General features: G+C 43.8%; 3 protein-coding genes across 3 annotated transcripts; all 3 read left to right on the top strand.

Moving 5' to 3' along the window:
* The first annotated feature begins 3,639 nt into the window (after positions 1–3,639).
* Positions 3,640–4,599, top strand: LOC127030942 (olfactory receptor 6B1-like). The gene has a single exon (XM_050917629.1). It carries the CDS (start codon positions 3,640–3,642, stop codon positions 4,597–4,599), a length of 960 nt encoding a protein of 319 aa, XP_050773586.1.
* Positions 4,600–15,472: 10,873 nt separating this feature from the next.
* On the top strand, positions 15,473–16,438 carry LOC127030941 (olfactory receptor 6-like). The gene has a single exon (XM_050917628.1). The coding sequence runs from the start codon at positions 15,473–15,475 to the stop codon at positions 16,436–16,438; it is 966 nt and encodes a 321-aa protein (XP_050773585.1).
* Positions 16,439–25,005: 8,567 nt separating this feature from the next.
* LOC127030940 (olfactory receptor 6P1-like) lies at positions 25,006–25,971 on the top strand. Its single transcript, XM_050917627.1, has one exon. It carries the CDS (start codon positions 25,006–25,008, stop codon positions 25,969–25,971), a length of 966 nt encoding a protein of 321 aa, XP_050773584.1.
* Positions 25,972–26,343: the final 372 nt, after the last annotated feature.

Genomic DNA, 26,343 nt, shown 5'->3' with positions numbered 1-26,343 from the left:
TGAGTGAATTTTTATCCCTTTGAACATTTGGCACAAGGAGGGGCAGCATGCATCCTGGGAGAATATCAGTGCTACAGATTCATCTTATTTTGTCGGGTCTCAGATCGCCAACACACTTGAGGTATTTTGTTTTATGTTACTTTGCTGTAATTTCTGCAGTTCATTTTTCTGTTGCTAAATTTCCTCTCTTTCCTTCTTTCTGTTGTTATTTTAGGACTGTCATAAACCCTGTAGCATTTAATTGAATATATTATTTAAAAACACACCCATACAAAATAATCCCTCCTGACTTGGATCTAAACATGATACAGAAAGTGATCTTCACAGCACTAGAAAAGCAGCCCAAAATGTTTTCCTATGTAGATAAACCTTGCAGCATAAATGCATTGTCCATGCTTCTCTTAAACAGGAATGTCGTAAATCATTACTAGCTGTGCTATTTCTTAACCTATGTCTTGTTATGAAAATGAAGACTCGTCTTTGCTAAAATGGGATTTTCCAAGAGAGTTTGAAGGTGAGCTGGTGAGAAACCTGAATTTCTGTTTTCTGGGGAATTGATTTTTGAGAGGCAAAAGAGTTCTGATTTGGAATAAAAGAAGTGGCACATCATAGTAGCTATAATAATAATAATAATAATATATGGGAAGAAAGGGTAACTGATTGAAAATTAATACCCTGTGCTATGCAGGAGGCCAGCATTAAATGATCTAATGCAGAGGTTCTCAAACTGTGGTCCGCGGACCATCAGTGTTCCACAAGCTCCATTCAGGTGGTCTGCGGATAGTTCCCTCTAAGGTGCAGGCCTGCCAGACCACACATGAGAGAATGAAGGGCCGCTCACCTAATTAGTGGAGTCATGCAGGCGAGGCGCCACTAATTAGATGCCTGGATCCTGGAGAATATGCACGTATAAAATGAGGTGGTGGCCTTGGGGGGAGTAAAGTGTAGGTGAGAGGGGGTAATGAGATGAGAAGAGAGGGTGTGGGGAATTTGAGAGGTGCAGCGCTGCTGCAGCCTGGGAAAGAGACTACTTTTCCCAGTTCCTGGGCTGTGACGGCCCTTTTTCCCTGCCTCAGTTTTGTGGCTGCTGTGTCGGGGGAGAGACCTCCCTCCTTCCCAGCCCCAGCTCAGGGACTTCTGAGGCAGGGGAAAGAGAGAGCACATCCATCACATTAGAAAGGTAAGACTACTGATATTAAAATATGATTTGTGTGCTTTTATTTGTAGAACAAAAATATTATTATTATTATGGAGTTTTTTTATATAGCACTTTTATACTTTTATCCAAAGCGCTTTACAATAGTTAGCTAATGGTACAAACAACATTTGGAAAGATCATTGAGTGATTTGTCGAGACCCTAGCAATTTTAAAATGGTCCATGAAAAAATAAGTTTGAGGACCACTGTAATAAACAATGACAAAGAGTCCTGCGGCACCTTATAAACTAACAGAAGTATTGGAGCATAAGCTTTCGTGGGTGAATACCCACTTCATCAGACGCATGCATCTGGCGAAGTGGGTATTCATCCACAAAAGCTTATGCTCCAATACGTCTGTTAGTCTATAAGGTGCCGCAGGACTCCTTGTCGCTTTTTACAGATCCAGACTAACACAGCTGGCCCTCTGGCACTTGTAATAAAAAAAGGAAATGTTACTATTGTTTCAACTTTTTGAAACAAATATTTTTGTAGTAAAATTTTGAAACAGACACTGATCTTTATCTACTTGTGTCATCCATTTCAAGAAAATGTAGTTACTCATGTTCTAAGTCAAGCATTTGATTAAGCTTAGCCTACACTTATAAGAAAGGCTAACATAGTTACATGGGTCAGAGGTGTGAAAAATCCACATCCCTGACTGATATACCTATGCTGACATAACCCCCAGTGTTGACACATATGAGTTGATGGAAGAAAGTTTCGGTCAACATAGCGACTGTCGCTAAGGAAGATAGTGTTTCTACACTAACAGAAAATCTTCCAGACATATACCCTGAATTACATTGGCAGAGCTGCGACAAGGTAACTATTACACTGTCATTTCTGTAGTGTAGACACGCCTTAAATCTTTGCAAAACTTGGAAATAACTTTGCAAAACTTGGAAATAACTTTGCAAAACTTGGAAATAAAACTTGGCAGAATTTAATTTTTTAATCTCATAATTTCAATGTCTATTTAAGATTTTTTTTCCCTTTTTTCAATGTAAGTGTTCAGTTTTGGAAAATGATGGACGGGTCTGACACTAATTATTAATGATGGTAGACACTGAGATTGAGAGTCAAAGCTTTATAACTATTAAAACACAAATTGTCAGCATTGTGTCAATAGATATCAAGTAAATAGCCATAAATGAAACTAAGAATTTCTCAAGTAGCATTTTTCTTACTTTGCTGAGCTGTAAATTTCAGTTATCAATGGAAATATTTGTGTGTGAGTGTGTGTTTATGATGAAATTGATATTTACTATTTACTGGCATTTACCAAAAAAAAATCCTTCTAAGCCTAAGATTGAAAATCTTTTTTTAAGATGACAAACAAACAAATAGGAATTGAGTTTGAGACTGGCAGGATTTGAAGCAAAACCCTCAAAATTGCTGTCCGTCCTTCCTCTGCTGCTGCTGCTGCTGCTGCTGCTTTTCTACTGACCTTTTTGTCCCTTGAATAGAACATGATAGTAGTGGGCTATTAAATTAACATCAAAAAGATAATTTCCATTATAGAATATTTGTTTCATTTTGGTTTTAATGGAAAACTGGAGTTCTGACAAACTGAACATTATTATGAAATGTGTCCACTTGCCATGGAACATTTCTCTATTCATCCAAAAACTGAAAAAATCTTTTTTTAACCGAAAACTCAGTTTTTTCAGTTTTGTGGATCTTGGTTTTCACAAAAAGTCAATGTTTACCATAACCACCCTCCCCAAATTGTGTTCCAACCACCTATAATATTTTCAGATGTGCCTAAGAACACAGATTCCATTGGTTTAAATCTTGTAGGTCCCATTGAAAAATGTCCCCTACTCTGATTTAATAAATTAGGGACTGTTGAGTTGAGAGAGGGATCCTGTATTTGCTTTTCAGTTGGGATAAATTGGCAGAGATCTGGCAGTAATTAGTTTAATAGAAACTGAATCCAGAAGGGAACAGAGTGATAATCTAACCTGACTTCTGATATAACACAGGCCGTAGAAATTCCCCAGAATAATCTATGTTTGAACTAGATCAGATATTTTAGGGGTGGGGGGAAATGCAACTTTGTTTTAAAAATTGCCAGTGATGGAGAATAAATGTTTAAAACCGCACCTTTGTTTCTGGTCTGAGTTTGTCTAGCTTCAGAATCCAGTCGCTGGATTGTGTTATACCTTTGTCTGCTAGATTGAAGAGCCCATTATTAAAGATACTTGTTTCCCATGAAGGTATCTGAGGATTAGGTTTATTTTTCCCCTCATAATGCTGAGGGGGTCGAAAACTGCAGGATGGGATCTCATATAAAAAATATCAAACTAAAGAGTGATGATAAAAAAAGAACTCATGAAATGGGCGTCTGTGATATTAAAATTTCTGTTCTTTCTTTCCCCTTCTCTCATTCCCTTCCTCTGACTTCCTCCTTCCCCTCTGCAGACCCTCAGCTGAACGATGGAGCAGGACAACCACACCAGAGTTTGGGAGTTCATTCTGCTGGGGTTCCTGACCGTTCTAGAGCTTCAGGTGATGCTCTTCGTGGTATTCCTCACCATGTACCTGCTGACCATCCTGCAGAACATGATCATCATCACCCTGATCAAGACAAACCATCACCTCCACAAGCCCATGTATTTCTTCCTCAGTCATCTCTCCTTCCTAGAAGTTTGGTACATCTCGGTCACTGTTCCAAAACTGCTGGTGAATTTCCTGGCAGAGAATAAGAGCATCTCCTTCATGGGCTGCATGGCCCAGCTTTACTTCTTCATTGCCCTGGTCTGCACTGAGTGCGTCCTCCTGGCCGTCATGGCCTATGACCGGTATGTGGCCATCTGCCACCCACTGCGCTACCCAGCCATCATGAGCCACCAGCTCTGCCTGCAGCTGGCAGTGGGCTCCTGGTTGGCTGGCTTCCTCCTCTCCATGCTGAAAGTCTTCTTCATCTCCCGGCTGTCATTCTGCAGCCCCAATGTCATCAACCACTTCTTCTGTGACATCTCCCCATTGCTCAGCCTTTCCTGCACGGACATGATGGTGGCAGAGATGGTGGACTTTGTCTTTGCCTTGATCATCCTGCTCATCCCACTCTCCATAACCATTGCCTCATACGTCTGCATCATCAGCACCATTGTCTGCATTCCCACTGCCCAGGGCAGGTTGAAAGCCTTCTCCACCTGTGCCTCCCACCTCACCGTGGTTGTCATCTTCTTCTCGGCCACCCTCTTCACGTACGCCCGGCCCCGGAGGATCCACTCCTTCAACCTCAACAAGCTGTTGTCAGTCGTGTACACGATTGTGACCCCCATGCTAAACCCCTTCATCTATTGCCTGAGGAACCAGGTGGTGAAGGGGGCACTAAGAAAGATGCTGTGTGTCAAGAATGCTGTCCCCAAGGTCTTCAGCAGTGACCACTAGCTTTGGATGGGGCTGATCATCATCCCATCCTTGGAATCTACCTTCTCTTACCGCACACAAGGGGCTCAGTGGGAGTGACTTCTTAAGAATGGCTGGATGGGATTCTACTCAGGACAATAGATGGCATGAGGTCACCTGAGTATGAACTGAGTTTCGTGTCGAGGTTGAGCTGTATCTTGAGTGAAGTACGTTGAGTGCAAAGAAGCCAAGAATGTACAGATGTAGAGGAGGAAGGACATTTATGCAAGCTCTGAACATAAATCAAGTGGTTTGTAGCCAAGGGCAAGAACAACTGAAAGGTTGTTCTTTCCTTTTCGAGATCTATGTGAAATGAGTTATGTTGTCTGGATCTCTCTCTTGCTGAGTTTATGCTCAGTTCTGGCTCAGTTTGGCTACCAATCTGAAAGTAAAACAATTCCACTTAATGATAACAAGGATAAAATCATACTCTTGTCAATTTGAGGAACAAAGCTGTAGTTTCACTGAGCCATCACAAACAGAACTCCCTTCCACTCACTAGGGTTATGGGTTGAACCTCCACTATCACCAATAAGTGTTAGGAATAACTTAATTGAAACTGAAAACCCTAACTCTCCTCAGACTGGGGTAAATCAGAAGTAAGTTCAGGGGGTCAATGGGGCTCATTCTCCTATTCTGCACCCCATTTTGAATTAGGAATAACTCCTCTGGAGTCAATGGGTCTGATTCCTCTCTGACTCAACCTGGTGTAAGCCAGAAGTAACCTTATTGACATTCCTGGTGTTACACTGGATTAAAGGCAGAGTAAGTGACACCAGAATAAGGCCCTGAATTAGAAGTGAAACAATAAGTGGTTACAGGTTGCATTTCCCCCCCAGATTGAGAGAGAAGAGATCATGCGTTTTCAGCCAGTTGTTATTTCTGATTAAAGAGAAAACCAAACCAAATCCTAAGAACAAGCAGTTTTGGATATCTTAAAGGGGCATACAGGAGTCATCACATAGCTCACATTTACAGCTGGATGAATGATGATATTTTTCAGTTTGCTGCCAATTCAAAAAATAAATAACATTTTAATTTCAGGATGAATGGAAATTGACATTGTTTGAAATTTTTCAACAAACTGAAAACTCAATTTTTTTTCAAGTAGAAATAAAGCCTTTCAGTAATATTGAAATGAAATGCTTTGTTTTGACCTGAAATATTTCATTTTGATTGTCAGCCTTTTGTGGTGTGCATTCTTCTGTCATGTGCGAGATCCAAATTCAAAACACTTTCCCACCTCAGGCAGAGCGCAGAATAAAAGACAGGCTTTTGATGTTCCAGATAGGCACGCTAACTGTAACAGAATGCTAATCTGTATTATTCTGCTCAGCCATTGTATTCTACATACCTTATTTAAAAGAACCTCAGCTATACATGACAGAGCATTACAGGATCTTGTGATGAACACATCTGCTGTCTATAAGCAAACTTTGTAGCCTGAGCTAAACTTTATAAAGGAGAAAATGTTACCACTTCCTCCTACCTATACTTCATTCATTTAGTCACCCTGCCTTTGCTTTTGACAAAAGCTTGGAAACTGAAACAATTTGGAGGCTCAAAACATTTTGTTTTTTTGGCTCAATTGAAACTATTTGGCCAACTGTACCCAAAGTCAATAATTATTTTTGCTCATCCCCAAACTGCATATTGTTTGGTGAATTAGCCACACACCTGAAAAATTTCACCCACCTCTACTCACAGGATCTGTCAATAGGGACTTGGATACCTAACTCCATTAGTCTCCTTTGAAAAATTCTTACCATAAAGTCCAAAGACGTCATTTTAGAAAAAAATTAGGGTTAGGGGCAAAGTTGTGTCAATATCTCTGTCTCTTCCTTCCTGCTGAGGATGCAGTTGCTCATGTGGGGTTAGCAGGCTGTTCCTGCTTAGGTTGGATATTAGGAAAAACTATTTCACTAGGAGGGTGGTGAAGCACTGGAATGGGTTATCTAGGGAGGTGGTGGAATCTTCTTCCTTAGAGGTTTTAAAGGTCAGGCTTTACAAAGCCCTGGCTGGGATGATTTAGTTGGGAATTGGTCCTGCTTTGTGCAGGGGATTGGACTAGATGACCTCCTGAGGTCCTTCCAACCCTGATTTTCTATGATTCTATGATTTGTATCCCAGACAGGGGCAAGGACGTGACAGACCGATCCTATCCCAGGGAATGGGGGGAGGGGGGCGCTGGGGTGGATATCTGGGCTCAGGTTGCACCATGCTCAGCTGAAGCCTTGGCTACTACCACTGATTCCTCTCAGTCTGGCAGGGAGAAGGGGGTGGTGCTGACAGATTAACTCAATACAATCTGCCACTTCCACACCTCATAGGCCTGGGGTGGCAGATTTGTCCCGGCTGCCCTTCCATTATGGTGGATGGGCAGTTTGGCCAAATGTTAGTGCGAGGGTGGGAACCAGTGCATTAGGCCACAACACCATGCAAATCTAGTACTGGCCCAGCTGTAGTGTAGACATACCCACAAGAACCCTCACAGATGCAGGGGAAGCACCACCAAGCTGGCTGGTGAAGACCCCTCACACAGATATCCACCTCTGAGGGGGAGATCCAAGACTTCATGGGACCTCAGAGTGCTACAGGCACAGCACTTGGATTTTACACACAACTCCCACAGACAGACACAGAGCAGAAAGCAATCCTTACAGATAAGACAGATGAAGACTGGGATGGGAAACAAAGTCACAGGCTGAGGAAGTGAGTTGGTCAAGGTCACAAAGCACATCAGTGGCAAAGCCTACAGCAGAACTGGGGTCCGCTGAGTCCCAGACAAGTGCTGCATCTTCTCATGGCTAGGGTTGAACTCTGTGGCCATCCCACCTCTATTTCCCCTTCATCCAGGCCCATTTAAGAACTCATAGTTCAAAGAGGTTTCAAACAATCCCCACAAAGGGTCCCATGTATGGAATCCTCTGGTACATACTACCCACCAGGCCTCAAGCCCCGTTCAGTGTCCCTGTCCTGTTTCATCCAGACTGACATAGTCTTCATATCAGCTGGGCTTGTACAGTCTCTCCCCAGGTTGAGCAGGGTCTGTCCCAGACCTATCTATCTGGAGAGCTTTCTCCCATTGTCCGCTGCTTTTTCAACTTTTCCCCTACTGGCTCAAGGTCTCACAGGAGACTTCATGGAGCCTGCAGTAACTGCAAGCATGGCTGAACTCCCCTGGAATTTCCTCTTTGCTGCAACTTCCTGATCTTTTATTCTGTGAGCACCTGATTCAACCGAGGTCCAGGGCTGCCTTTAGGCCGATTCAACCGATTCCCAGGAATCTGGCCCCGCCCCTAAAGCCAGAGCCCCTGCCGGAGCGCAGCAAGCAGCCCCACTCTCCCGGCTGGAGCTGCGCCCGGAGTGCAGCAAGCAGCCCCGCAGCTCCAGTCTCCTGGCTGGAGCCCCAGCTGGAGCGCAGCAAGCAGCCCCGCTTTCCCGGCTGGAGCCGCGGCTGGAGAGCAGCAAGCAGCCCCGCAGCCCCGGTCTCCCGGCTGGAGCCCTGGCCAGAGCGCGGCAAGCCACCCCGCAGCCCTGCTTTCCCTGCTGGAGCTCCGGGCCCTTTAAATAGCCCTCATAGCCCTGGGATAGCAGGGGGCTCCAGAGGCTATTTAAAGGGCTGGGGCTCCAGCTGTCTCTGCTGCACCCTCTGCCCTGCCCCCAGCCATCTCTGCCCCCAACCAGCTCTTGCACTCCGTGCCCACAGCCAAACCCCCTGCCCTGTCTCCAGCCAACCCCGCTGCACTCCCCTGCCTGAAGCCAACCAGTTCTGCACTCCTCGTCTCCAGCCCTCCCAACCCCTGCTGCATCCCCCTGTGGCCCTGCCTGAAGCCAGCCCACTCCACACCCCTGTCTCCAGCCAGCCTTGCACCCCTTTCCCTGCCTGCAGCTAGACCCTACCTCCAGTCAGCCCCTGCCCTGCCTCCAACCAGCTCTATGTCCACTGTTGCCCTGCAGTTCCCAGGGCAGTAACCCTGCACACCTGCTTCAATGAGGAGGGCAGGGAGCAGCTGGGATCTACACATGTGCACACCTGCAGGGAGTAGCAGGGACCCACACATGTGAAATGGCGGTCATTAATAAGCAATCAACAGCATATATGATGCAATGTACATAATATATAATTGTATTATTTATATATTTATGGAAAGTAAATAATACATGGAAGAAATGAAAGGTTTTTTTTTACACTGTTTTTTTTTTTTAGTCATCCCTGCCAGGGCCCCACCGAAAATATTTGAATTGGGCCCTGCACTTCCCAAAGCCGGCCCTGCCCAGGTCTGGTTCATCAGGGCTGGCTTAGCCCCAGACTCTCTATTCAATGGGGCAAGCCACCCTGTTACACTTCCAGATTAGACCCCACTGCCTTCTGCAAAACCCATCCCTCTAGAATCCCAAAGTTCTCTGCATGGCTGTGACTAGGGTACCAAGAGGAAGGGGTAAGAGTAATCTTTCATCAATATTAGCTCAAATGCATCCCTGAAATATTGAAAAACTACTTAATGGTGGGAAGGGATCATTTTTGTTTTCCTTGCAAGTAGACAAAAAAGTTCACTGCTGTGCTCCAGGCTTGTTTGTCCAACCCCCTAGCATAAACAATCAAAAGAAATGACAGAACCCAGGTTACACAAATAGGATAACTGTCAGGGATGGAACCAGACATAAGTGGAGATGGAGCCAAAGACATAAGTGACTATACCATGAGCTAAAGAGGCAGCTGTTGTTGGTTGGGGTTTTAACATTGTACTTCCTATGGAGCAGGCAAAATAGGGAGACACAAAACATACACAGGGCTAGCTGGTTACCAACCAACACACATAACATACAAATTTGACAAAGAGTTGGCCATCTTTGGAAATCTTTTAAGTTAACTCCTGCTTCATAGATCTGAAGGTGTCATAAACAGATGGTAAAGGGTTAACAAGTCCAGTAAACCTGTCTAACACCTGACCAGAGGACCAATCAGGAGACAAGATACCTTCACATCTCGGTGGAGGGAAGCCTTTGTTTGTGCTTTCTAGGTTTTTTTTGTTGTTCTCTCTGGGTTCTGAGAGGGACTAGACATGTAAGCAGATATCTCCAAATTTCTGAAGCAGCCTCCTCTGTTCTATTTAGTAAGTACCAGTTAGGAAAGCTGTTTAGTTTTTTTGATTGTTTTCTTTATTTGCAAATGTGTTTTTTACTGGAAGAATTGTATCTCTGTTGCAACTTGTATTTGTGCTGAGGGGAGGACTCTCCCTAGTGTCTATAAGCTGAAAGACTCTGCACCATTTGCCATCTTAATTTTACAGAGACTTTTGCTTTTTTCTTTCTTTTATTAAAAGATTTTTCTTTTTAAGAACCTAATTGACTTTTTGGTTATCTTGTGTAAGACCCCAGGGGAGGGAGTCTGCACTCACCAGGGAATTGGTGGGAGGAAGGAGAGAAGGGGGGAGGAAAAGCCTGATTTCTCTCTGTGTTAAGATTACTTCTCTCTCTCAGGGAGAATCTGGGAGGGAGAGAGAAGCGGGAGGAAGATGAATTCCTCTCTGTTTTAAGATTCAAGGAGTTTGAATCATAGTGATCTTCCAGGGTAACCCAGGGAGGGGAAGCCTGGGAGAGACAACAGTGGGGGGAAAGGGTTTACTTTCCTTGTGTTAAGATCCAGGGGGTCTGGGTCTTGGGGTCCCCTGGGAAGGTTTTGGGGGGGACCAGAGTGTACCAGGCACTGTAAGTCCTAGTTGGTGGCAGCACTACAAGTTCTAAGCTGGTAATTAAGCTTAGGGGAATTCATGCTGGTACCCCATCTTTTGGAAGCTAAGGTTCAGAGTAGGGGCTCATACCATGACAGAAGGTCAGACGAGATCATGTTGAATATCTAGTCTGACCTCGTGCAAATCTATGTAGATTGACAAATGTACTTACTGACTGGACTGGAACCCTTGGCTCTGAGAAGTCAGTCCTCCAACACACAAGCATAGAAAAAACAGAGTTAAAGCTCTTTTCTGCTTGTTGGATTAGCCACTGGAGGGTGGGACTGCTCAGGAATACACAAAATAGCTAGTATATTACTGAAGCTTTAGGTTGTCTTGGGTATGTGTCCAAATGAGTGGTGACATCTTGAGACACATCCAAATGAGATCCACAAAACAGTGTGATAGAATGTCAGTGGGCCTTAGGTGCCTAAGTCACTTAGGGACATATTTTAAAAGGTATTTAGGTGCTGAGTGGGATCTTGGTGCCTAACATCTATGGGTATTAAGTGCACAGGAGCTTTTGAAAAATCCCACTCAGTGCCTATTTATCTCTAAACATATGCCTTTTGGTGCTTTAAAAATTATTCACAAGTTTCCACCAAACTTAGTTGTCCAACCTGACACCACTTGGACTTCATGTCCAGAGCTGCCGAGCGCGCACAGCAGACACTGCTGTCAAGGACACTCAGTGAAAATTGGTCCCAAGGGGGACTCAATTTAGTGGACATTTGAAAATCTGGGCCCCGAACCAGCCTTCCCTCTTTCTCAATACAGTATTACGATATGTAATAGTGTGAGTATGCCTATTGCAAGGTGTGTTGTGCATTGAGAGAAAGATAGATGTGTGCATGGGGATGGCTAAAAAAGGAGATCAGCATATAATATCTATGGATAAAGACATAGATTATTATTATAATTACATTTATATAAATTGGAGAAACCATTGCTTTCCAAGTGACTCGTCAGATTTTTTCACATTATTGATCAGGCAGATTATGCCAGTGCAGGAGATACTTTTATTATTATAACTCCATAGAGAGCGCCTATCTCAAATTAATGTGACATTATCCTAGATCCTCTATAGCTAGGATTTTCCAAACTACAACGCAGTCTGATAACCATTTCCTATTCATAATCATTGAGAGTTTGGTTTCTAACTCCCTTAGGCTCCTTTAAAGCCCAGCATGCACAGACAATGTTAAGTATTATCATCCACTCTTTCCAGTTGGAGAACATAGCCACGGGCTAGACTGTTAATGGGATTTAGGTACCTAAAACTGTAGCTAGGCACCTAGTGAGATTTGCCAACCATGCAAGCAAGTTAGGCATCTAACTCCCATAGATTTCTATGACAGCTGGATGCCTAAACTCCTTAGGCCCTTTTGAAAAGCCTGCTAAATACCTCATAGATGTTAAGGCCAGAAGGGGCCATCATGATCATGTAGTCTGACTTCTTGGGAAAGAATAACCTGTTTTGTATCTTTCAAAATCTGGCCTGAATGAGTTTTCCAAGCTCACACAGGAAGTGTGTATTAAAATTAGAAATTGACTGCTGCTTGCTTGAGTCCCACTACAGTGTCTTAACCCAATGACCCATCTTCCTGCCTAAATCTTCCTTTAAGTAACAGCAATAATAATAACAGCAATTACTCTCCCAGGCCAGACACATGCACCCTGATTTAGCTGGGCTACATGGGCTTTAGGTCACTACATACCCATGAGCACAGAATCAACTTTGTCTGCATTCAGGTTTCATGTCCAGGAAGCATTCAGCCAATGCTTATACAGCCCTTAGTCAGTTATACATACATAGGGCTGAGAAGGAGGGCGGGGGAGGGACAATTGCACTCAGGTCCGAGCTCAGGTGCCCCCCTCCCAAAAAGAAATGTCTGTAACATCTGTGCAAATAAAGTAAAATGTGATGGGTTGTGGTTCCGTTGCACATGATGTAAAGGGGCCCCAAATTTCTCTCAACTAGCATGAATGACATACATGTGCTACCAGCACTGGGAGCTCAGAGGGACAGTTACACCTCAGGGGTTAATGAGTATATTTAGTGTGCTGTTCCTTGCTTCTGGGACAAAGTCAGAACTGCTAGAAACAGGGCATTTAGTTTGTGGAGTTGCACCTGCTTACATCACCTTTGAATGTGGCTCTGAGAGGATGCAGGGAGGAGATTTGGCTAATGAGTCCGAGGATGTGACTAGATCCTCGCTTTTGATCTGCTGCTAAAGTAAAGGAATGGAATTTTCTTTTCTTTTATTCTTACTTGGGAACTTTACTTGGATAAGATCTTTCATCTGTAATGTAACCGAAATTATGTTGATTTTAAAGAGAATTTTGGGAATACACTCATCTATCATCGTGATAGATAGATAGATAGATAGATAGATAGATAGATAGATAGATAGATAGATGTTTGCAGTGTTGTTATAGCCTTGTTGGATCTGGGATATGAGACAGACAAGGAACGTGAGGTAATACTTTTAATTAGACGGAAAGATAAAATGAGCCACAGAGATATATAAAGAGTGAGTTTAATTTAGAAACACCACTACTGCTGTTGTCGTTGTCGTTATAATTTCTTCTTGGGAGGGCTTGCTTGTGGCTGGATTTATTAGAATCTTGAATTATAATGTGCTGGGAATTTTTGCAAATATGTATCTGGTTTTAGACTGGTGCAGAAATTATACTACTTAAAAAAATTGCTAAACAGCTAGGCTTTAAGATCAGCACTATAAAAACCGTGATAGAAAAATTATGTGTACAGAACTGAGGGGGTTGGGGGGGTGGGAAAGAGATTAGATCAGACAGCCAGAAACTCTTTATTCAGTGTCTACTCACTTCTAGTTACTCTACTCTAGTCCTGTCTGTGAGGAAACATCCCTAATTCATTGTTATCCCTGTTGTAGTAAATGACATTGCTTGTGGCACTAAAGGTTCATAGTGTTACCAATCCTATGCACAGGAATTTGCAGGATTGGCCATAGTTTGTCTGGCATATGCACTGTTGCTTCTGAATTTATGACTGCTTATAGATTTACTTGTGCCAATTTTCAAAATATTTATTTTATGAAAATGAGGTCTCATCTATCAAAGGTAAATATGAGTCCGTGTATGTTTTTGTTTTCTTTTTTAAATACAAATATTTTTGCACCATGAAAAGAATGTTAAACTAGTATCATTTAAAATTATGTTGAAAAGGCATTCTGACACTCATGAATAGAAGAGAAAAATGCAAATGGTGAGAGAGAGAGAGATGTTCTGATACAATTTCTTAATTGTTGTTAAAATGTTTGTCACTTCTGCTTCATATTAGACAATTTGACAGTTAAGATAGATAGATAGATAGATGAGGTGTATGGGGATAGATAGCTATTTTTGCCTCTTTATGTTTTTGTTAGATCAACTGTCACAGAAACAGTATTTTTATTTCGCAATTAAGTTTTTATATCATCATCACCATCATCATCGAAGAGTTGGCCCTACACACTATAAAATTGTAGCACATAATAATAACAAAGTCATTGTTTTCAGTACAATAACACCAATGATGAAAAGAATTCCCTATAGGTGCTTGATCCTGCTGGCCCCAACCCGGAATGTCACTTAAGCAGTGTTTTGAAGTTAAGCATGTGAGCTCATAGACTGCAATGGAATTACTCATGCAGAAAGTTAAGCACACACATAAGTGATGGCTGGTTCGGAGCAGTGTGCCTAGAAGATAGCAGGATTAAGCCCCAGTGAGTTTCGCCTTTTTCTAGGGAACAGCCATAGATTGGATCCAGGAATGGCCCCAATTGCTCCTGTCTGATGCTGATGCTGGTGTGAAGTCCTAGGTGCAAAGCTGAGTGTGTGTGAATCAATTAGTCTATTTTCCTCTCACTGTTCTTAAGTTCCAGGTCTACTCCCCCACATTGCAGCAATAAGGACTGCTGGTCCAGATCCCCAGCGGCTGTAAACTGGTATCACTCTGTGGGAGTCAAACACTCTATATTAGTTCACACCAGCAGGATGTCTGGCCCACTGTTTTCTTGCTTTTCTGTGATTACACAGAAAAAGTACGGTTTGTTTGTTTTAAAGAAACAAAGAAATGACAAATAAACATAAAACAAACCAACTCATGGTCTAAATAAGGCCCATGACGTTATCAGCAAACTAGAAATGTGGAAAACATTGGGCTCAGGTGGAGACTTTCAATGTTTGCCTAAGGTATTTAAGTACCCAGCTGCCACTAAACTTCAAAGGGAGTTGGATGCTAAACTCCCTTAGGTTCCTTTGAAATTCCAAGCCTTAATCTGTTAGAATAATAACAATAAATTTGTCATCAGTGGAGCTCAGGGTTCTTTACTTACAAGGGCCATATCATTATGCTCATCTTACAAATGGGAAAACTGAGGCAGGGTCATGAGCAAAGTCATCCTGCAGGTCAGGAACAGAACCCAGATCACCAGCCCTGTACTGGAGTTATAAAGCCACACTGCTTCTTATAGGTCTGAAGTATGGTCTCTGGCACTGTAGATTAGTTTATGAGCTGGCCAAAGTATTCACCACAGATTTAGGCTGGGACATCCAGTGAGTTGGGGGCCAACCTCCATTATGCTCTTTAAAACCACAGCCTGACCTCCTACATTAAACATTCAGCTTTGGAGAGCTACAAAGTTTTCTGAATCAAGATGTGGTATAGCTGAGAGCGAGACATTGGCGCGGGGTCCTCAGAACTATGGTGCAGAGTCTGCTGCTGGAGGGAGAGAATTTTAAAGGCACATTGTAACTCAAAGGGATTTGTGCACCCAACTCCTATTTGTATCTTTTAAAATTTGATCCACAAAATATAGAAGTAAAGGCCTGCTGTGAAGAATCACAGGAAGTGGGTGTCTGTGTCTTTGAAATGCTGTATGTAGTCAATACCATATAACTTTATTTTGTCTTTTTGCTCTTCATTTTTTTTTCATCACTTCTCCTTTCCATATTTATCTCTCCTGTCTCTTTCTCCACCTTTCCTCTTCTTCTGACTATTGCTTTCTATTTCTTATGTTCTTTGTTCTTTTTTCTTCTTCTTTCTGTTTTTCTCCTACATTTTTATTTCTTTGCTGCTTGATTCTGTGCCTCTCAGGATGGAGTGGGAGAATGACACCAGATTCCAGGAGTTCATCCTGATGGGATTCCCAACTGTCCCAGAGCTGCAAGTGTTTCTCTTCATGGTATTCTTGGCGGCTTATTTGCTGACCATCCTGGAGAACGTGGTCATCATCACCATGATCAAGACAAACAGTAACCTCCACAAGCCCATGTATTTCTTCCTCAGCAACCTTTCCTTCCTGGAGGCCTGGTACATTTCAGTCACTGTCCCAAAACTGCTGGCTAATTTCCTATTGGAGATCAAGAGCATTTCCTTTGTGGGATGCATGACACAACTCTACTTCTTCAGCTCCCTCATATGCACCGAGTGCTTGCTCCTGGCAGTCATGGCCTATGACCGGTATGTGGCCATCTGCAACCCGCTTCGCTACCCAGTCATGATGACTCACCGGCTCTGCCTACAACTAGCAGTGGGGTCCTGGCTAGTGGGCTTCCTGGCTTCCATGCTGAAGGTCATCTTCATTTCCCAGCTGTCATTCTGTGGGGCCAATGTCATCAATCACTTCTTCTGTGATATCAGTCCTTTATTGAACATGGCCTGCACAAACATGATGGTGGCAGAGATAGTGGACTTCATCCTGGCTTTGTTCATCCTTCTGGTCCCACTGTCCATCATCTTTGTCTCCTATGTCTGCATCATCGGCACCATCTTGCGCATCCCCACCACTCAGGGCAAGAGGAAAGCCTTCTCCACTTGCACTTCCCACCTCACTGTGGTTGTCATCTTCTTCTCAGCCACCCTCTTCATGTATGCCCGGCCCAAGAGGATCCACCCTTTTGACTTGAACAAACTGGTTTCAGTGGTGTACACGATTGTCACCCCCATGCTAAACCCCTTCATTTACTGCCTGAGGAACCAGGAAGTGAAGGGAGCTCTGAGGAGAGCTTTCAGTGGTGTGAATGCTGTCCACAAGGTTCCTATCCTGGTCACCATCTCTTAGTAGGACAGAGATTTCCCTACTGGTAGAAATTTAGGTGTGGAGGCAAGAAGAAAGATGTAGCACACTTATGATGGAATTTAAATCTGGTAGTTATGGAGTCTCTGTTTGCAATACAAGATGGGTGCTCAAAAACCTGAGGCAACCACATTGCCAGTCTGTCTCCAGAAGCCTCAATACTGTATCTCCTTTTTAGTCAGTATATCCAAATCCTATCTCTTCTTTGACTTAAGGGGACCATAAAATGGCTGAGGTCTAAAAATGTCAATATGGGTTGGAAGGTCCTGGAATTTGGGTTGCATATTAGACCTTGTGTTCCAATGCCAGCCAATATTTGGTGTCTAATAGTCAAAGAGATTTGGAAATTGGGATATAGACTATGGAGTTAAGTCCCCAAGGGAACAGGTGGGAGGTCAGTCTCCTGGGATAAAGCTGGACAAAGCCCTGGAAATGGTTTGCAGGGATAACTTTTTCACTGGCCCTAAGAAATCAATTGACCAAATCCAGGGGGTGTTAGTTATTCTGTACTCATGCAGATTCCACAGAAGTAGTGAATTTTCTTGAGTAATAACTGAATAAAAATTGTGTTGGGAGTTGGGTGTCTCCCCTTCAGGTCAGTGTGGATTCAATTCTATAGGATAATTAATCTTCACAGAAAATGATTTTTATATTTTTATAATTTTGATGGATAATATTGATTATTTTTAAGCATTTTTGTGTATTTTCCTTGATTTATATTTTCACAGTTGTGTGATATTTTGGATTTTAAGCATTTTTTCTCCCAGTTTTCTCAGTGGTAGGAAATTTGGGGGAGGGGCAGACATTTAAAATTGGTATCTAATACGTTCTCAAGTAGCATTTTTCTTACTTTACCTATGTGTAAATTTTAATTATTATTGATGGAAATATTTTTCGCCTGTTTGGTTGTGTACGATGAAACCAACGTTCACCAGTCTCCACCAATAAAAATCAAATCCTCCCTGGTCTAGAGATAATTACAGTAAAATCTCATCATTATTTTATACAAGACATTTCCCATATGAGAGATCTATAATGGCTGAACCCAAACCCAATATCTCAGTATGTCTGAACTTTGAAGAAGTTTAAATTTGGCTTCCAAATCTGGAGGTAGAGCCCACTCGTGGCTAGGCTAGGAATGCTCACTATGAAATACTCTGATAATGTGATTGGGAATATCCATGCTTGGAGGGAAATTCAAAGGGGTCTAAAGGATTTAGGCACCAAAATACTAGACAATTGAGTGGATAATTCCCTTAGGTAGGCAGCATAGGTGTTTAAGAGGGATGTGGGTAGGACATCATCTCAGAATAGATTTCTTTACATTTCTTTATCCTGACCTTAGCTCCTCATCTATGAATTAGGATATTTTTCTGTTCTCGGGAAGGAATCCTTTACTGGTTGTGAGCTGCTCAACTACTAGGGAGATGAGGGCCGTATAATTACCAAAATAGATTAAATGCCTGCTCTATTGTCTCCTGATGATTCCAGATCACATGCTTTCATATTACAAGCAATACAGGGTAGACTGGCCCTACAAACCCACCTGGCATCTGAGTGTCAAGCTGGTTTCTTTCCTTCTCAGACAGAATCCTCAGCAACACTGCTTCTGTAGGACAAATTACAGCTTCAATTACCTTGGTGTAGCCCTTATCCCCTTCATGCCCTGCACTTTGTGACCTCTGCACAGTCCCTTCACCTTCAAAGCCTGATCCTCATGACCTTTGCATAACTCCTCCTTTCCCAAATCCTACCTTCATCTCTGCCTGTACAAACTCATTATCTTCAAATTCTTCCCTCATCAGATGCTTGGAACTTGGTGAACAGTTCTGATGATGTTGGACACAGAGCCAAAGACTTGACTTAATTCTCCACCAGCTGCATTGGATAGGCAAAGCCAAAAGGAGGAACACAATAGTCACTGGGAGCAATAAGGCTGGTTGAAAATTTTCCATTAATGATTTATGACAGACAACTGAGTTTTCAAATAAAAAAACATGTTTATGGAAAATGTCTGCTTTTTGCATTTTTTTCCCCATTTTTCATTGGAAAACAGAAAACCAAAATGGTTCGAGTTTTCAGCTGAAAAAAACCCCCACAATTTTTGGCCAAAACACCTCTTTTTTTTGGTTACAAAAAATAATTCATTAGCCAAAAATGAGCACAATGTTTAGTTTTCTCTTTTTTCAGTGCCAAGTCAAAATTTTCCACTGAGGGAAAAAAAAATCTGACTAGTCCTATTCTAAACACACATGGGAGTAGATCTGTGGAGGAAAACAGGGCTAATTTTATACAGGTCCTGATTTTTATGTGTCTAGCGGGGGTTTAAGACAGATTGGTGCCTAAAAGTCATTGATTTAAATGGGAGTTACTCATGCAGGGCTGAATTCTCGAAAGGCCTTAGGTTCCTAACTTCTATTTAAGCTCCTAACATCTATTGAAATCGATTCCCTTTGAGCATTCAGCCTTTGAAGGCTTTTGAAAAGCTTATTAGGCTAGAATCTCCTCTGACATCGCCTTCCCCCCTTAAAGAAGGGTTGCAGACAGATATGCATGTGACAGTGAGGTTTACTTTTGTGGCTGCAAAATGAACCAATACTGAAAAATAAAGGAAGAGCGGCGTGAATCCTTGTCCTTTCCTTCTGCAGTATCAGGAACAAGGGGAATTAAAATGCAGGGATAATATTAGGCTAAAATTAGAATTCCCTTCTTATTGGGTCAAACCTTGAAGTCCCTTCTCCCTGAAGGACATCTCTGTCTAGGGGAGCGTTTCTTGGGGCACCGGGGAGGTTGTGAGATGTTGAGTCAGCAGGGAGGATGGGTAAAGAGCAGGCCATAGCAGGGAAGGTAGTTGTCAGGGGAGCCATTCAGGTATGGCAGGGGGAGCTGGGAAGCGGGAGCTGGTTATGGAGGGGCTGGTCCATAGAACCCAAGGGCTGGTGTGCTGAACTGAGCTCCACAGCCCAGCCGGGAGTTGTGGCATGAGGGGTGGACTGAGAGCAGCCCAGGGAGAATACTGTGCAATCTATCACACCCATTCCTCTAACTCAGAGGTCAGAGTCCCACATCTTTACAGTCAAAGACTGGTGGGTTCTGTCCTAATATAAGGCCCAGACACGGGTATATTTAATAGACAAAGGGTGACAGGGGAAGCTAGAGTCACCAGATGGCAAGTGTGAAAAATCAGGATAGGGGGTAGGGGTAATAGGTGCTTATATAAGACAAAGCCCTGTATATCAAGACTGTCCCTATAAAATTGGTACTTCCGGTCACCTTAGGGGAAGCAGAATCACAGAAAGGGTGAAGGTGACTTGTCAAGGCCCATAGCTCTAAAGACAAGCCAGGACACCTGACTCTCCAGAACAGTGGGCTGTGCTGGGCAAATCTGATTCCTTCATGGACCTTGCATGGCACTTCAGTCTGGGTCAGATGGCAGCTTTCTGGCTCTGTAACTCTCACATGGGCCTTTCACCAGACCTGGGCAAATAAGGGATTTTTCAGTTTTCTGGGAGGTCCAAAAAACTGGAAAATGAAATTGTTTAGGCCTGACCCCAAAATATTTTTTGACATATCAAAAGTCGATTGGTTTTTGTGTTGCTTGTGAATGAAACATTTCAGTTCCAGTCTGAGCTTTAAAAAAAAATCCAATTTGTTTTAAAAATGAAATGAAAGATAATTTTGAAATAAAAGTTCATTTCAACTCAAAGTATTGAAACTTTTTGTTAAGAGAATGTCAAAATGAAATATTTAGATTTTTTTGGTTTATTTGCGGTGGGAAAGGGGTCAACAAAAACCATTTGCTGAAATCCACAGAAATTTTTAAAATGTTTTGATCGACCAAAACAGAATTTTTTTTTGCGGGGGAAGTTTTGTTTATTTTTTTTTACCCAACTCTACATTTTGTAGTGTTGCTTGCAATGGATGTGGAGGGGGGAGCGGGGAGAAGAGGACCAGTTTGTGGGCAGGCAGAAAGAGGATTGGACAAAATCTTGCTTCCACACAACTCCAACCCCAACCCTGAGATAGTGCAGAGAGGGCAGTCAACTGTATCAGTTGGAGATTATCTCCCATGTGGAACCAATGGGAACTAGGGTCCGGATCTCCAAGTGCCAGTCTGGTGTGCTTTGGGGGCAGTGCAGCCACAACACACTCCCTTGCTCCAGGCTTGTGGTGACAATCTAGCCCTCTGCAAGCTGCCCTGTCAGGCCCCCTTTGCTCAGCCCCCTTTGCTCAGAACCTTACTCTGGGCCAAAGTGTGACTTCAGGCCCAGATTTGAGCAAGAGGGGGTGGGGTATAAGGCCTTGCACCAGGAGCCATGTGTCTCAGGTGCACTACTTCCCTCACTCCCTTAGACACTTCAGGGCCACCCAGAGGATTCAGGAGGCCTGGGGCAAAGCAATTTTGGGGGCCCCTTCCATAAAAAAAAGTTGCAGTACTATAGAATACTATATTCTTGTGGGGGCCCCTACAGGGCCCGGGGCCTGGGGCAAATTGCCCCACTTGCCCCCTCCCACACTCTGGGCGGCCCTGAGGTGCTTTAGAAAATCTCATCCACAATCCCAGAATCTGACAGCACTCCGGGGAAATTCTGCAAGGTTTCTTCACACTCCCTCTTGCTTAGCCTGGAACTTCTAATTAGCACATAGACCTAATCATCTCAAGTACCTTTTCCCCACAGACCAAGCGTCTGCTGATTGCAGATACAAAGCATTCAGCCAGGGCTTTGTCTGTGGACCTGTCCTCATGGGTCACCGAGGAAGCCGACAGAGTGGATACATTTATATGTGTGAGCGTGGGGAGTAAATCAATGAAGATCTTCAGTGAAAGCGCTCTGTTGGAGACAGCAAATTTCCTATGTCTGAACTGGTTTCATTTGCAGTACACAGAAGCATCGGCTCAGGTATGGCCTGGATGGTGCAGCTCATGTTCCACTCCTAGCACAGTGACATCCCAACTCAGTGCCTCTTGCATCTCTCCACAGCTCTTCCAGGTAGGAGCTAAGGCTGAGATTTTCAAATGGCTCCTAAAGGAGTTAGGTGTCCAGTTCCTCTTGAAATGTGAAGGGATTTGAGCACCTAACTCCCCTAAAATCCTTTAAAATCCCAGCCTTATATCTTGCCCCTGGCTTTGGTGCTTGGGGTCAATTTCTTACACCAACATGTTGCACTTTTGGAGATCAATCTATCCATACAGCAACCCCATTTGGGAGCTCTGACAGTGTCAGAATGTGTAATTTATGGATAGGGAAACTGAGGCACGTGGGGTTAAGAGACTTGCCCAAGATTTCAGAGGAATTCAGCGTCAGATTAGGACCCAGAGGTATCTGATTCTCAGGCTCCTGTTGATGGCATTCGATCATGTCTCTCTGGTAAAAATTATGATGGCAGTTTCTGAGAGTTGCATTAGCTGAGCTGAGAATATAAAGACACATACACTGGAAGCAGGTCTCATTTCATCCAGTAGGGAGCAGGAATCACTCCCACAGACACAAACACACCTCTCAGAGGTCTGCATCAAGTGATAACTTTTAAGGTGGGCTGCAAATGAAGCGTCTGAGTTTAATGGCAGCTCCTTTATTTTTGCCAGACAACTACTTTTGGAATTATAGAGTGTGGGCAATACGAAATGGCCAGGATCCAGATTGCCTCTCTGAGGTGAGTTCCTTCTTAATTTATATATAGGGCTGGGATTTTCAGAGGAGCCTAAGGGAGTTAGGCATAAGGCTTCCGCTGCAATTCAATAGGTGTTAGGCACCTAACTCCCTTAGCCCCCTGTGAAAATCTCAATCCAGATCTCTCTGCTATGAGGAGACTATGTTTGGGAGAGGACACTGTAAAGAGGGATACAGACATATCTGGTTGTGGGTGACTTTACAGGAGCCGGGCACCGAAATGCCCTTACAAGTGTAGAGTTCATCATGTAATGTGAGGCTGAGGAGTAGCTGAATGCTTGCTTAGATGAGGGGTTGTTCCAAGATTGTTGAATGGCCAAATGGTCCAGAAGATGGACATGAAGGTCATAACAATGAGTTGCTAATTGGTAGAATCATGCAACACTTATTCACATATCTTTCTCTTTCTTTCTTTCTTTCTGAAGCCTATTTGAAGTCACTCATGTGAGTCAGGACTACTCATGGGGGTAAGGTTTACTGATTTGGTCTCCATATCTGTTCTTATAAATGTGCACAGTCCAGCGGTTAAGTCATGTCAGGACACTCGGGTTATATTTCTGGCTCTTCCACTGACTGTCTCGATGTGTGACCACAAACAAGTCAGTTCACCACGCTCTCAGTGCCTCGGTTTCCCTGTCTTAAATTTAGGTTAATAGTATCTGCTTGTATCTACTTTGAGGTGCATGGATCAAAGGAGAGACCCTCGCCTGTTTGTGACTTGGGGCGAATTTGGAACAACAGTAATTTACACCCACTAGGAATCTGGCCCCAAAGCGCTATGTAAATGCTCAGCAGAGTAAGATATTTAATGCAGGGTAAAAATAATCCAGTTCCAGTGTATGTAAAATTCTCCCTTACATTACATTTTCCAGTCAGCAACATGTCGGCAAATGTCATTCCTGATATTTAAGGACCTCTCGTTAAGCCCCTCCCTGCCAGACCCTGGTGAGTTGCCGCTCAGGATGGCAATGTGCTGCTTCCTGTGTCATTTCATAGGAGGCACTAGCAGATTTTGGTATGGTGCCTTAGGCTGCTATATTAAGTGGTGCTACTTGGTAGATCTCAGAGCACTAAACCCGCCTGGGTGATAGTTCACCCCTGAGGGTGTCTGATAGACAATAGCCCTACACTATCTAGCAAGTCTCTATCCGATCCAGGAGTAAAACCAGGATTCTTACTTCTACTTTGTCCCCATCCCACCCCTAGACATCAGATCCCTCTGACCCCAAGTTGTCTAGGGAGCGTCAGGTTTCATGCCACTGACTAAAGCCATCACATTATAGATTCTAAGGCCATGAGGGACCAATGCTTTCATCTAGTCTGAAGTCCTGCATCGGACTTCCCTAAATTTACCTCACCTTGAACTAGAGCAGATCTTAACACAAAGAAAAAACATCAAGTCTTGATTTTAAAGTTGTCAGTGTTGGAAGATCCACCACAACCCTTAGTAAATTGTTCCAATGGGTAATCAGCCTCACTATTAAAAACGTGCACCTTATTTCCAGTCTGAATGTGTCTAGCTTCAACTTCCAGCCATGGGATCGTGCTACACCTTTTTCTGCTAGAATGAAGAGCCCATTATAAAATCTAGTACTTAAAACTGTAACTAAGGCTATGATTTAGTCACGAGTATTTTTAGTAAAAGTCGTAGACAGGTCATGGGCAATAAACAAAAATTCAGGGTCCAAATACCTGTGTTTAAATGGGAGAAGCACTGGCTGTGTGGGGGGGGCTTGCTGCTGGAGGGCTTCGGCTATGGACATTCCAGTCAGTTGACAGGGGACTGCTGCCAGGCGGCGCGGTCTGCGGTTGCGCCATCCGGCCAGCCAGGAACCGCTGGCCACAGGCAGGAGTAGCAGCTGGTGTGTCTGTACCTGGGGCCACTTCAGTAGCTGGCCCCAGAGCCAGCTGCTTGGGCATTCCTGGGATCAGCCACTCTGGCCCCTGCAGGAGTCACGGAACCGTGACTTCCGTGACCGCACTGACAGACACAGAGCCCTAACTCTCATCAAACACCCTTTGAACTGTCTGTTTATTCAGACTGTTTTCATGTCTGCCCTCCTCCCTTCAGCCTTCTCTTCTCTAGACTTAACTCCTTTGGAACATGCTTTGTTGAAAATGCTCTATGGGCTAGCAAGCTATTGAATTCACAGCTCTCAACGGGCAACTTCTCTGGTAGCTTCTTGTCTTGCTTTTTACTCCCTTTGTAATGCTCTTTGAGATCTTTAGCTGAATGTTATTTTAAAGGAGCTAAGTATGACTATTATTAATAGTGCACCAGATAGCTGGGTGCCTAAATTCCTTTAAAAACCCAACTCATTGTTCCTGCAGGTTTCTATCAAAGCCAGAGCCAAGACGAGAACCTAGACCACCTGAGTCAGAGGTTATGGACACACTGCAATTAAAAACACATGGCTGGCCCATGCCAGCTGACTTGAGCTTACAGGGTTCAGGCCAAGAGGTTGTTTAATTACGGTGTAGACATTTGGGTTTGGTCTGGAGCCCAGGCTCTAGGAACCTGTGAGGTTAGAGGATCCCAGAGATTGGATTGCCTGAATGTCTACACTGCAATTAAACAGCCCCTTTGCCTGAGTCTCTTAGCCCAAGTCAGCTAGCATGGGCCAGCCACGGTGGTCTAACTGCAGTGTAGACATACAGTTAGCATGGTACTAAGAGCACCTTTCTATAATTCTTCTCTTCCTTTATGATTTGCCGTGCTACACTTATTCTATGAATTATTTTCGCTTTCTGGCCTGTGTTATACAGGAGGTCAGATCAGATGATCCCAGAGGACCCTTCTGGCCTTGGAGTCTATGGCTCTAGGCAATCACTGAATGTTGGTTTTATTACTGTATCTCCAGGTTTTTCTCAAATGTGGAGATGAAGAAGGAAAACCAGAGCAGTGTCCAGGAATTCATCCTCCTGGGGTTCCCCACTGCCTTGAAGGAGGTGCAGATCCTGCTCTTCCTCATCTTCCTCCTCATCTACATACTGACGCTCGTGGAGAATGTAGTTATTATTGTGACGGTCCAGGTGAGCTACCCTCTCCACAAGCCTATGTACCTCTTTCTAAGCAGCCTCTCTTTCCTGGAGATTTGGTACATCACCGTCACAGTGCCTAAGATGCTGCTCGACTTACTGAGAGGAAGCCAGCACATTTCCTTCCTGGGATGCATGGCCCAGCTCTACTTTTTCATCGCTCTGGCCTGCACCGAGTGCGTCCTTCTGGCTGTCATGGCCTATGACCGCTATGTGGCCATCTGTATCCCCTTGCGCTACTCGGCCATCATGACCCATGGGCTCTGCTTCTGCTTGGTTGCTGGGTCATGGGTGAGTGGCTTCACCAGCTCCATGCTCAAAGTCATCTTCATCTCCCACTTGACCTTCTGTGGCTCAGTCATCAATCACTTTTTCTGTGACATCTCACCTCTGCTAAATCTGGCCTGCACCGACATGTCATTGGCGGAGAGGGTGGACTTTATCCTGGCCTTGATCATGATCCTACTGCCACTTCTTGTGGTGGTGGCCTCTTATGCTTGCATAGTGGCCACTGTTGCAGGGATCCCAACGGCTCAGGGGAGACGGAAAGCCTTCTCCACCTGCACCTCCCATCTGGTGGTGGTGATCATCTTCTACTCCACCACCCTCTTCACCTACGCCCGGCCCAGGGCCATGTACGCCTTTGACTCCAATAAGTTGGTGTCCATGCTCTACACAGTCATAGTACCCTTCTTCAACCCCATCATTTACTGCCTGAGGAACCAGGATGTCAAAAAGGCTCTCAGAAAAATTATTAGGGGCAAAAATAAACCAGAAAATAATGTTTCAGGGTCTCAGATAGGTTAATGGGGAATGGATGGCTCAGTTAATAGCTCCTGTTGGAGATCCCATGGGACAGATTAGAAGTTGGGTAACCCCCCTGGAGTCAATAGCTACCCTTCCTCTCCTAATAGTTCTCCAGCCCTCTTCTTCACTCATTGGTCCTGACTTTGTGAGGCATCAGCTTTACTTGGTAAAGACTCTGCCTCCCAATTGCAAGGGAACAGTGCTATATCTTTGTACAGCACGTAAGAGAACAGGGCCCAACTGGGCTGTGGCCTTAAAGTGTTCCCACAGTGGTGAATAAATGAATAAATAAATAATTGAGAGTGCCATATCTACATTTGATATAGAGTCAGACCATCTATTAATCCATGGTGTAGCTCCACTCATTTCAGA

This window comes from Gopherus flavomarginatus, chromosome 11, assembly GCF_025201925.1.
Source record: "Gopherus flavomarginatus isolate rGopFla2 chromosome 11, rGopFla2.mat.asm, whole genome shotgun sequence".
NCBI classification, from domain to species: Eukaryota; Metazoa; Chordata; order Testudines; family Testudinidae; genus Gopherus; species Gopherus flavomarginatus.
This window is presented reverse-complemented; position numbering and strand designations above follow the sequence as displayed.